The sequence below is a fragment of the Diaporthe batatas genome (assembly GCF_019321695.1).
Source record: "Diaporthe batatas strain CRI 302-4 chromosome Unknown Contig00004, whole genome shotgun sequence".
Lineage (NCBI taxonomy): Eukaryota > Fungi > Ascomycota > Sordariomycetes > Diaporthales > Diaporthaceae > Diaporthe > Diaporthe batatas.
The window spans coordinates 553,608-565,624 of NW_025408551.1; the positions used below are offsets into that span (position 1 = coordinate 553,608).

The 12,017-nt window shown below is 56.5% G+C and overlaps 3 protein-coding genes across 3 annotated transcripts; 1 reads left to right on the plus strand and 2 right to left on the minus strand.

Annotated features, from left to right (window-relative positions):
• Positions 1 to 152: 152 nt before the first annotated feature.
• KVR01_004098 (uncharacterized protein) lies at positions 153 to 5,438 on the plus strand (the record flags this gene model as incomplete). Its single annotated transcript, XM_044789248.1, has 6 exons — positions 153 to 266; positions 329 to 655; positions 713 to 999; positions 1,066 to 1,152; positions 1,209 to 1,897; positions 2,749 to 5,438. 6 exons carry the CDS (start codon positions 153 to 155, stop codon positions 5,436 to 5,438), a joined length of 4,194 nt encoding a protein of 1,397 aa, XP_044646262.1.
• Positions 5,439 to 5,911: 473 nt separating this feature from the next.
• KVR01_004433 (uncharacterized protein) lies at positions 5,912 to 8,149 on the minus strand (the record flags this gene model as incomplete). The annotated part of the gene is made up of 1 exon (XM_044781243.1): positions 5,912 to 8,149. The coding sequence occupies one exon, from the start codon at positions 8,147 to 8,149 to the stop codon at positions 5,912 to 5,914; it is 2,238 nt and encodes a 745-aa protein (XP_044646597.1).
• A 985-nt stretch (positions 8,150 to 9,134) lies between these two features.
• Positions 9,135 to 11,609, minus strand: KVR01_004316 (uncharacterized protein; the record flags this gene model as incomplete). The annotated part of the gene is made up of 6 exons (XM_044786668.1): positions 9,135 to 9,359; positions 9,414 to 9,501; positions 9,590 to 10,049; positions 10,098 to 10,445; positions 10,507 to 10,582; positions 10,647 to 11,609. The coding sequence occupies 6 exons, from the start codon at positions 11,607 to 11,609 to the stop codon at positions 9,135 to 9,137; spliced, it is 2,160 nt and encodes a 719-aa protein (XP_044646480.1).
• Positions 11,610 to 12,017: the final 408 nt, after the last annotated feature.

Consider the following 12,017-nt stretch of genomic DNA (forward strand, 5'->3'; position numbering starts at 1 on the left):
CCCTTGGTATATATGGAGGCCAAGCACCTCAGTTCCAAAGGTCTACGGGATCACGAGCACCCGCCCTGCCGCCCTATCACCTTGCCGAGCGAGTTCCAGGTGCATTGACCCTCATATTGTACTGCTTGCAAGTCCCAGTCGTCGACTGAACAATGAGGCCATCAACTCAGCTGTTGGCCCTGGTGCCGGCTGTTTTGCTCGTGCCGGCCCATGGCTCGCCGCCTCTCGTGAAGAGACAGGGCACCGCTGGAAATTTGGTAGACGACGTAGGTCATTCTTAGGATCATGCAATCGGTGACCAAGATACTGACGCGCCGGCCCGTTGTAGCAAGCCCTGCAGGACGCCGTCACAATCGAGGGCCTCCTTGGTCACGCCCAAGACCTCGAAGACATTGCGTACGCGACGGAGGGTCGTAACCGCGTTGTCGGCAGCGAGGGACACAACAACACCGTCAAGTACTTGGTCGAGCAGCTCGAGGCGCTCGGTGGATATTACGATGTCGAGCTTGACCCCTTCCAATACACGCTGCAGAAGGGAGTGTCCAACTTCTCGGTCAACGGCGCCACCTACAGCTCTGCTGGCCTTGAATACTCGCCCGAGATCAGTATAGAGGGTGTCCCTCTTGTCCCAGTGGCGAACCTGGGGTGTAGCGCAGTATGCTCGCCCCTGAGGAGTAGAAACGTTCCGAGACAAGGCTGACACCTGCCGCAGGAAGACTTCCCAGCTGAAGTATCGGGTGCCGTTGCTCTTATCTCAAGAGGCACCTGCACTTTTGCCGACAAGTCCTACTTTGCCGGTCAGTCCGGGGCCGTGGCGGCGGTCATTTACAACAATTTGCCAGGACTTTTTGACTCCGGGACGCTTGGTGGAGAGAACGCCTCGTTCGTCGCGACTGCGGCGGTGTCACAAGAGGATGGCCTTGCCCTGGTTGCGTCGTACAGCAACACCACTCTGGCCAGTGACCTAGATATTGTCACTGTCTTCAGCACAGTCTACAGGTAAATCAGATCTTTGGGGTCTGGGAGAGTCTGGACATATACACAGGTGGCTGACTGCTGTTGAAGCAACAACGTGATCGCCACTACTGCCCATACCAACTCCTCGGATATCCTCTTTCTCGGCGCACACTCCGACTCGGTCGCAGCTGGTCCGTAAGTATAGAAGTACGTCTCCCCAATCTCCATAGCAGGGCACTCACAAAAGGCAGTGGCATCAATGACAACGGTAGTGGGTCCTCAGGCATCCTTGAGGTGGCCATCCAGCTGGCAAAGGGAGGATGGAGCACCATTCCTGCCGTCCGCTTTGGCTGGTGGACTGCCGAGGAGGAAGGCCTCCTCGGAGCAGAGTCATATGTCACCAAGACATCTGCCGCCGAGCTTTCCCGCATCAGGCTGTATCTCAACTTCGACATGATCGCTTCGCCCAACTTCAAGCTCGGGATTTACGACGGAGACGGCAGCGAGTTCGGGCTCTCCGGCCCGGCTGGCTCTGACCTTACCGAGGCACTGTTTGAAGATTGGTTCGACAGCATTGGCCAGAATCACTCTGCTTCCGAGTTCAACGGCCGTAGTGACTACGGGCCCTTCCTGGATGTTGGTATCCCCTCTGGAGGACTGGACACCGGGGCAGATGACATCAAGACCGAGGAGGACGTTGAGAAGTTTGGCGGGGTCGTCGGGGCCCAGGCCGATCCTAACTACCACTCGGCCGCGGACAATGTCACCAACCTCTCGCTGGAGGCCTTTGAGATTATGGGCAAGGGTATCGCACACGCAGTGGCGTTTTACGGTGCCAATGGCTTCGCGGGATACCCGGAGAGGAACTCCACAGCCAGCTTGAAGAGCCGGGGCTCGGTCGAGAGCAAGCCTAGACAGACGGATCTGCACCCACGCCGTCGCAAGTCCCAGTTCTAGTCGATTTGGACCAACTTGATTGTATGGAAGGGCGGCCACGAGTTAATCTTGGAACCTTGGAGCATTAATGTTCATGTGAAATTCCCCGTCGTCACACCGCGAAACGACCTTCACTATCACGATCTGGCCTGCCATTCCTCCTTGTGCTCTGCTCATTGATTGCTCACTATGTAGCTTCACGCTGGCACCATGATTCCCCGCCGGTGTTATTTGGACTTGTGTCATGAATTGCACATTGATTGCGCGGTGTTCCACGCACAGCAGTACCTAGGCAGTCTTGCAGGACACCATGGCAGAAGATGCTCGGTTGGGCACTTTGGAACATTGAAACAAGTCCCTGCGCCAACGGAAATATCGGGCGCTCATTCTAAGACTCATCAATAAAGACCTTGTGAATTCTTTTCTCGCAATATTGAATCCGATAATAGACTCCTGACAGGAGGGAATATACTTAAGTACTTAGGTATCTAAGTTCCTAGGTACTTAAGTACTTACTTAGGTAGGAGGAGGCTCATATCCAAGGGCGACCAGCTGGGGGCCAGCTGCTTGCGGGCCGCAGCTGGGCGTGCCGATAAGATAAGGATTTTTCGGAGTGACATCAATTTACAGAGAGGCCGGTCGAGTCAACCGGCGACACTCACAATCTGCAGCCTACCGTTTGGCCTTGTGCTCATCTGTCAGGTAAAGATGGCCGCCTAGCATGAAGGGCAATGTCGAATTTGTCTTACCTGCGCAATTCCTGCCGTAGGACTCCGCTACGTTATTATTCGACACCATCGCGACGCTCTCGGTCGGCCAGCACTCCCGGCGCATCGACCTCGCGCAAAGCAATAGTCCCTCCGGGTTTGTTCGGCCCCAACGTTCTGGTTCAAAAGATACCCACTGGAAACCCGAGGATCTTTCGGTTCGGTCGCTGGGGAGCGCAGCCTCACTCGCTGCTGCTTTACAGATCAAACGGGCAGGCCCTGTTGCCCGCAAACCACCGCCATACTTTGGTCGACAAGCCCGGCACCAAGACAAAACCAATGCTGAGCTGGGTGCAGATCGTGGCCACCCCCACGGCTGACACGCCGGGGGCGTGCGTGCTTCTTCACTTCGACAACCGCCGATATATATTCGGCCACATCTGCGAGGGCACGCAGCGCATAATGAACCAGCGGAAAATCGGGGTTAGCAAGCTGGACGAGCTGTTCATCACCGGGCCCGTGTCCTGGGGCAACGCCGGTGGTCTGTTGGGCATGATCCTTACTATTGCCGACGTCATCGCCCTACGAGCGGCACCGGAAGACAGTAAAAAGAAAATGAAGAAGAAGAAGGACCAAGGGCTGTCCTTGATCCCGAGTCTGAAGATATACGCCGCCGAAAACATCACACAGGTCCTCGCTACCGCACGAAGATTCATCTTCCGAAAAGGCTTGCCGCTCGAGGTCCATGAGTTAAACCATAAGCCGGCGCAAGAAACCCCCGGGCAAAGAGCACCGGACTTCGAGGACGCCAATGTCAGGGTCTGGTCTGTCTCGGTGAAGCCAGAAGGTCAGCCCAAGTCTCAGGGTCGTAAGAGAAGCCACGACGACATGCTCGCCCAAGAGGACGGCCGGCCGAGCAAGCAAAACCTAGATGAAAACCAGCTGGAGGAGAATCGCAAGATCGTCCAGTCTGTCGTCGGCCACATGTTCGAGTCAGATTGGCAACTGGACGCCCTCGTGGGGACAACGTTGCACAAGGTGAAGCTTCCGGCCAAAATATTCGTCAAGGGTCCGGACGGCAAGATCACCAACTACGATGGGCCCATGCCGGGAGATGATGGCTCCGTTCCAGACATCCCGGTGTTCACGCGCACTCCATGGCCGGCAACCAAGATAACACAGTTACCTCCTACATCACCTTCGAAACAGTCCTTGTCATACATTGTCCTGCAGCAACCTCGAAGGGGAAAATTCAAACTCCAGGAAGCACTCAGACTCGGAGTAGCCAAGCCTGACTTCAGCAAGCTTACTGCCGGCGAGACGGTCAAGGGCGCTGGTGGAGTGGATGTGACTCCGGAGATGTGCATCGAGCCCACAATTGAAGGTCGCGGCTTTGCCGTGATCGATCTCCCTGACCTGTCCTACGTAGAGCCGTTCTTGGCCCGGCCCGAGTGGACCACCGAGTCGCTCGTCAAGAATGTCGATATTATGTATTGGATGTTGGGACCAAATGTCGCCCAGGACCAACGGATACGAGACTACATGAAGGCCCATCAGGCAGTCAGACATAACGTCTTTGCACCAGGTATCAGTCCCAATTACATCTCCATGGAGGGTGCGGCGGGCAACTCGATCAAGTCTCACCAGATCGACCCCGATAGATTTCCCTTGCCCGTCTACAGCAACGAGAGCAAGGCTGAAGCGTCAGAGGTCTTTGTGACGGCAAGCCCAGGCGCCAAGGTGCAACTGGCCCCACGTCTAGTATTCCAAGACGAGGAATCATTCCCCCCAATGGACACATTGAGTGTCGCTAGCGACATGGACAAAGAGGTCCAGAAGCTAGCAGATGAAGCGAAAACAACACTTTCCGATACCAAATTCCTAGAGGAGATCGAGGAATCCGAGAAGGACATTCCAAACCGCGACACCGAGATCATCCCACTCGGTACGGGATCTGCACTGCCATCCAAGTACCGCAACGTCTCCGCGACCTTGATCCGGGTGCCTGGCTACGGCAGTTACTTGTTCGACTGTGGTGAGAATACCCTCGGCCAGCTTCGCCGCATGTACGGCTACGACGGCGCGGACGAGATCCTCCGCGACCTCAAGGCCATCTGGATCAGCCACCTGCACGCAGACCACCACCTTGGTACGGCCAGTTTCATCAAGGCCTGGAACGAAGCCACCAGCGGAACGCGCATCGCTGTTGCGTCCCACGTGAATATGCTCGATTGGCTGCGCGAGTATGCCTACATCGAGGACTTCGGCTTCGATCGTCTGTGCCTGGTGGAGATCAAAGGCCGCCCCAAGGCAGAATCCAAGCAGGAGCCCTGGATCTGTACCCCGGGTATCACGCGTGAGTTCGGCATTACGCGCATCGATGCTGCGCGCGTCGAACATTGCCACGGCGCGTTGGCTTGTGTGTTCACATGGCCGTCAGGGCTGAGGATCGCGTACAGCGGCGACTGCCGGCCGTCATCGGTATTTGCCGAGATCGCGAGGGACTGCACCCTACTTATCCACGAGTCGACATTGGACGACGAGCTGGTGGATGACGCGCTGTCCAAGAAACACTGTACCATGAGCGAGGCGCTCGGCGTGGCGAAGGACATGAGGGCCAGGAGGGTGCTACTGACGCATTTCTCGCAGAGGTACCCCAAGATCGCAAACACATCGGGAGGTGGCGAAGGCGCCCCTGTGAAAGACCAGGTTGTCCTCTTGGCTTTTGACCAAATGTGCGTCAAGCTGGGGGATTTTAAGAAGGCTGCGCTGTTCCTGCCCGCGTTGAGGAAGTTGTACGAGGAGGATGGAGACGACGAGCCTCCAAAGCTTGATTAATTGGGACTCTTACCCATGTCAGAGGCAGAAAGGCGGCTGGACAATACTGGCCACGCCTTCATCTTGTTCATAGACGTAGAAAGCATGAGACATACTCGACTTATCATACCAAAAAGACCTTAAATGGGACACACACCACATATTTGCTGCGTCTGGCACACAGACTCTGCTACATGCGATTTGAAATTGTAGAACTGTGACCGGAATCCACAAAACAGTCAAGATACAGCTCAGTGTCTGTCAACGTCTGATCTGGCAGAATGGACCTAAGCACATTATCACACTCACACCGTTGACCTCGGGAAGTTTAGTTTTTTTGTAGTCTATTATATCTTCATGCAAAATAACAAAAGGAAAAACAAAAAAAAAAAAGATTGTAGCGAAGGACTAGGTAGCAAGACCAAGAAAAAGGACTGGGGGTGGGAGCCACAAGAGGGTTGTAGAAAAGGACATCAACTCACCCATCGGCTTGCTCATATCCACGAGGAATCAGGCATGTATAGATCTGAGAACTGCCCACGGCCCGCGCGGGACCTCCGCTCCAAGTCACGCCTCGCCGTCTCGCGGCTGATCGCAATCGCGGTCCGGAGCTCCTCCTCATCATCGTCGTCATCCTCGGATTCGTCTCCCGGCCGATGCTGTTGAGACCCCAAGAGGTCGACCTCCTGGATCCGGCGTGCAAGTGCTGCGTCCGCGTCGATTTGGCTCTGGCGGAGTTGACGCTCGGAGACAACGGCTTGGAGGAGGGGCACGTGGCGATAGATCCCGGCGACGGCTGAGACACTGTCGTCGGGGCCCAACGTGGTGGTGCGAAGGGCGAAGTCCGAACCGGCGCCGAGCTGGTCTAGTCCGGCCTGGAATCCCTGGCTCGTCTGCGTCATGCGCCCTCTGCTTTGCTGGATGGTGTTGGAATCGGGCGACGCGCCGGGGCACGGCCAAGCGGTCACGGCTGATCCATCGACGGTGTCAGTCCGGGGCCGATGACGATTGTTGCGACTGCTTGGTGGGGACCCCCTTGCCTGTTCTAATTCGCTACTTGTGCCTCTGGGTCGTTCCATGGCGATGCTAGACACAGCAGGAGGCGGGTGGAGAGCTGTCGGCGCATCATTAGAGTAGACGCTGGATGGAGCCCGGCCAAAAATCACTCCACCCTGCCTAGACGGCTCTTCGAGGTACGCGGTTGGGACCTGTGGTACCGCTGGTTCCTGTTCATCTTCTGGTTGCCTGCCTCGCCTGGACCTGTGAGTAGATTGCGTAGCAAGTGTGTGAACGCCCACTGCGGTGAAGTCGCTCACCTGTGTTCCCGTAGTGTCAGCAGCTGCGACGAAGACATCGTCATCGTCGTCTCCCTCACGCGGAGTGATGTTCCTGGAGAAGCGGAGTGGGTGGGGGACAGCTGACATGGCCATCTGGCTCCTCGCCCAGTTCTCGATGCCGGTTGTATCAGTGCGGAAGGCAGGGTGCTGGCTGCCGATGTTGCTGGCCCCCGACGGCCCGGCGATCTCGGTAAAGGTGTCGTACCAGTGCTGGAGGCGGTCCTGCTGCTTGTAAGCGGCGCCTGCGTCTGCCTCGTCAAACTCGTCGCGGTAGTCGTCGGCTGGCTCGGCATCACCGGCGTCGTCCTGCTGGTATACGTCCGTATCTTCGCCAGCTTGCATGGAGCGGTCACTGCGACTTTCCTCGCTCCTGACAGTGGCTGACGATGCTTTGGAGATAGATGAGGCCGTGAATATCGATCCCGAGATGGTGGATGAAGCGTGCTTACCTTGACGGCTGCTAGGTTTCCTCGACTCTTTGCCAAACGTCTCATCCAGCTTCTTGTCTATCTCTCCTCGGGCTATTCTCAGCTGGCCGGCTGTCAGGGGTTTGCCGTCCAACTCGCGCTCCATGCGGACAAGCTCCTTCATCCTCTTCTCATACGGTTCGCGGTGCCGACGGTGACCCCTGCGGTGGCCCATGACCCTCTTCCTGATGTGGCGCACATCCCTCGCCATCCTTGTGCTCTCCGCCAAAAGCTTGCCGCCGTTCTCCTCGCCGAACCGCTCGATCCAAGCCTCGACCAGGGGGATGAGCACTGGGGCACGGCGCCTGTGGGACCGGCCGTACATCATAGCACGCAGATCACACAGAGCTTGGCCCGCGGCGCCGATGCAGCTGCAGATGCAAGCCTCGCAGTCCGTCTCGACGCGCGGCATGGCCAGTCCGGGTGGATAGTTCTCGCCCACGATCAAGGAGAAGACGTCCGGTCCTGTCCAGAGGGACAAGATGCTGTTCATCCGGTCGGCGTAGTCCTGTACCTCGCCCAGCGATGTCTTGAGCCGCACGTCATGCTTGGTCGGGTTCTCGAGAAACTTCCTCACCGGGTCGAGGCGGTGTGTCACCTCCTCCGAGACCAACAAGAACACCCTGTGCACTATCCATGGGTTCAGACCTTTGTGGGCGGCACAGAGCACCGCGCACTGCGGGACAAGATCTTCAAGGGTCAGGTTTAGCTTCCTGTTGGTGTAGATGGAAAGCCTAGCCAGCCAGTCGTCGGGACGCTGAAGGGTCTTGGGTAGTTGGGCGACCTTCTCGGACTGGCGGGCCAGCCATTGGTCGGAGGGAAGGCCGTCTGTAAAACGTCGGGCTGTTGGCGGGAGGCATAGAAGGCGCACCAGGAGGTTGATATCCTCGCTGGTCATTTGTGAGATGTGGCGATATCGCTTGGCCATATTGACAGGGCCTTGTAGGTGCAGCACCCGATGGCTGTCTGAGGTTAAATCGGTTGTCTTCTCCCAAGTCCCTTCCTCCAGGGAGATCGACTTCAAAGGACACGAGCTAACACAATAATTACAGTGAGCGGACAACTCGTTTCGGGGTTCAAGAGAAGCACTAGATTCTCTGGTCAGGACAGGAACCAAAGCTTTTCGATTTTTTGTAGTATTTGACTTTCGAAGCCTTTTGATCCTGTTGTTCAGGATGTTGCAGGAACCAGTATCTTTAAGTTCGACCCTTGGGCTCGACTGATTGTGCCCCCTCCCCCGACGCGGGCAGGCCCGTTGCAAGAGAGGAGACAAGGGGACTGCTGCCCTTTGAGCATTCTCTTTGATATACCCCATGGTTCCCCGGTGAGCACCACTTGTGTCAGCCGTGTTCTTTGTTACGGGATCGCCGCGCCCTCAATACAAGAACATTGTACGGGCCGCCCTGTACTAGGCCTCCTTGACGTCTCCTGTCTTTGATATACGCTGTGCAGGTTCAATTGTCGAGATTCCGTTGTCATTGTCTGTGGAAACCACCCTGCTGATCAAGTCATCTTCGTCGAGTCAAACGAGGTCGGAAAAGGGACGGACGCTGATGATTCGTCGCAAAATAGTACGTCGGTATGCCACGGGGGAAAGGGGAATCGGATAGACTGTGCGCGTCAAGGTATCGCTGAATCCATTTGAAATGTGGTCGTGCCGAGTTTTGATTTGATCGTTATACGATCCATGACCATGACATTTGCCCCATGCAACTCGTCGTTTCCGTTCCCGGCCCCTCCCACCAAAATAGACACAAAATAATAGAAAAAGAATACCAGGCCTGATGTGTCCAACAGGTCCATACGAACTCCCCAACGCGCGCATGCCAGCCGTCCGCCCATCTCCATGTCCCTATTATAATCTGTGACACCAGAATGAATAAGAGTAATAGAGCAATGAATATCTCGTCCTATCAGGCATGCATGCTGCGTGCTGATGACAGCCCCTGGCTTGCCCGCAGCCGTTCCATTTTAATCTTGGCAGCTTCAGTGCCGTCGTCAGGGTGGGCTGTCTCTTTGAACCAAGGGTGTTGCAGGGCCTGCTTGGCCGTGATGCGATGGGCGGGGTCATAAACGAAGATTTTCTTCAAAAGGTCCCTGAAGTTTTTCAAGAAAGGGGTGTTGTTGGGAATGATATCCTGTAAGCAATATCAGCGGTCTGCGCAAGACTCGATCATCCGGGCGTGACCCACGTCCAGCTTCTTCATGGCCTTCACAAACCGACGCGACGCTCTAGTCGTCTCGGCAACAGGGTAGTCCAATCGCCCCCTCTTGAAGTATCTACTTGAGGTCAGAATCCACCCGAGTTTTGCAGAACAAAGGACCCGTGATATCGGGCCAGCGGCAGGAATCGGGGAAAGACACGTACTTGGAGGCTGGGTTGCCACCATTCCTTGTCATCTTGTTGACTTGTGTGACCAAATGGCTGTCGATCCTTGAGCCCACGACATTCTCCATCATGGCCAAGTGTTCTAGGTTCTCGTGGGTCTGGAACAACGCATCGCCGGTGAAGAATTCAACCAGTATGCAGCCAATGCTCCAGATATCGCAAGGGAACGACCATCCAAGCCCGAGGATGATCTCTGGTGCTCGATAGTGTCGAGTGGACACCACCGAGGAATGGTATTCGTCCTGGAAAGTAGCGGATCCGAAGTCGATCAGCCGGATCTCTGTGTCCAAAAGAACCCGTCGCTGGGTGGCATTGCGACTGACTTGGGCCGACGAGGATGGTATCTTTCTATTGTAGGTGAATGTCTGATAGGCACTGTCATAGAGCAAGATATTCTCAGGCTTCAAATCGGTGTGGATCAGATTCAAGTCATGCAGAACTATGTCCTGTCAGCAACGCCCTCCTAGACGGTGAACAAGTGACTCACAAGCGACGCTGGTCAGAAGCTGTCTCGCAAAACTCTGGATCTGGCTGTTGGGGAAAGGGACGAATTGATTTCCCTTGAGGAAGTCGAAGACACTCTGGCCCAGCAGGTCCATGACAATGCAGATATGGCCCCGGTAGTCGAAGCAATCGCGCAGATGGATACACCTGTTGCGGTTTTCTGCGTCGTTCGCCTTGAGCGTCGCCAGGACCCTGAGCTCTATCCTCGAGGCGTCCCTGTACTTTTGCACCGAACGAATAATTTTGATGGCAACAAGCTCGTTTCGCCTTCGGTCGCGAGCTTGGACCACTTTTCCGAATGTTCCCTGTCCAAGCATCTTGATCATTTGGTCTGGAACGTGTCAGTGGCTGGGTCTTTCCGCATCGGCGTAGATGAGGGAACGGCATCTCACAGTTATCCGTCAGCTCCGCATCTGGAACGACAATGTAATGTCCGTCGCTGTCATCAACAGTGCCGCTCTTGTACGACTGTAGGATTCAGGTCAGCAAGGATATCGTGGACACAAGGGCTGTTCCGCAGGGGATTATTTACGTCGGGGATCACTCGGACGTGAACATCGGCAGCCTTCTTGGGCGGCTGTGGGGGAGGATGGTAACTGGGATAGGCGCGCCCAATGATGGCATTTTCCCTACGCTTGACCTCATTGGCGACCTGCTGTCGAGTCCGCTTCCTCTTATTGCCGGGCTGAACGTCATGGTCGTATTGGCTGTTGGAGGATAATGACCCGAGGGACGTGGCAGCAGTGGTGTGTATGGCCGAGTTGGTCCTGTCACTAGAGGAGATTGTGGAGGCAGAAGGTGTCGCTCCGTTCTGGTGGGGGGTGGTGGTTGAGCCGTTGACACGGCTGTGGTGGACAGGATCGTATCGGGTACCGGAGCCGGCAGGTGCGTCGTCGTCCCGTTTCCGCCTCTTAGGGGCGTGGCGGGCGGCAGATGTGTTGGCAGCCACGGGACCGCCGTTGACGGGGTTGGCGTAGGAGTATGCGGGAGCACCGTTGGTGGAGGTCTGCGAGGCCGAGAGGGCCGAGACAGCAGCACTGTCGGGACCGGGAGAGTCGTCAATGACAATGATCTCCTTTGGGACCTGGCCCCCGTAGAACTTGTTCCAGTCGACGGGGCTCTGTCGTCTCCTCTTCCGCGAGTCGGGCGAGCCGTTGGCAGGCCGTGCCTTGGAGGCGGGCATGGTGGTGTAATTGTTGTGCTCGAGTATGGCAGGCAGGTCCAAGTCTTGTCGGTGTGGTCGGGCTAGAGAAGAGCCACTGGAGAAGGAAGACCCATTCGCGGTGGCCGAGGTCTGCGTGTTGGTGGAAGGGGCGTAACTCGAGGCGGAGGTGGAGTATGATGGAGCGACACGGCTCGTCGGGGGCAGGAGTTGGTTGGCGGCGGAACGGTACGAGGCGGACGGGTTTGAGGAATAGTATGGGAAGTGATGATGGGGGTTGTGATAATGGGAATGGGGTGGCAGGGTAGCAGTAGCAGTGGTCGGCGTCGACATGATTCTGGCTGCTGCTATTGCCCTGTTGCTCTGTGCAGCAGCAGAGGACGACGACTAGACGGAGGCGAGGTGTGGTGGGAGTTTGGAATTGGGAGTTGGGAGTTGGGACTCCAGGATGTGAAGGGCAGCCGGTCTGGCGGCGTAATCGACCAGCGGCTCTCCCTGTGGAAACCTTGGAAGGTTGTTGCTGCAGGCGCTTTTTGGGGGGGGGGGGGTTGCGGGTGGGTGCACCAAGGCAGGGCAAGGCAGGGCAGGGCAGGGAACTGCAGCAACCGCGCCTGGGACAGCCAAAGTGCGGGAGGGGGTCGGGAACAGACGGTTAGGGGAACAGGGCAAGTGACGGTCGGTGGCAGTGACGGGCTTGCTAGAACTTGGCAAGCCTGTTGTTCTGGTCTCTGGTAGGGAACC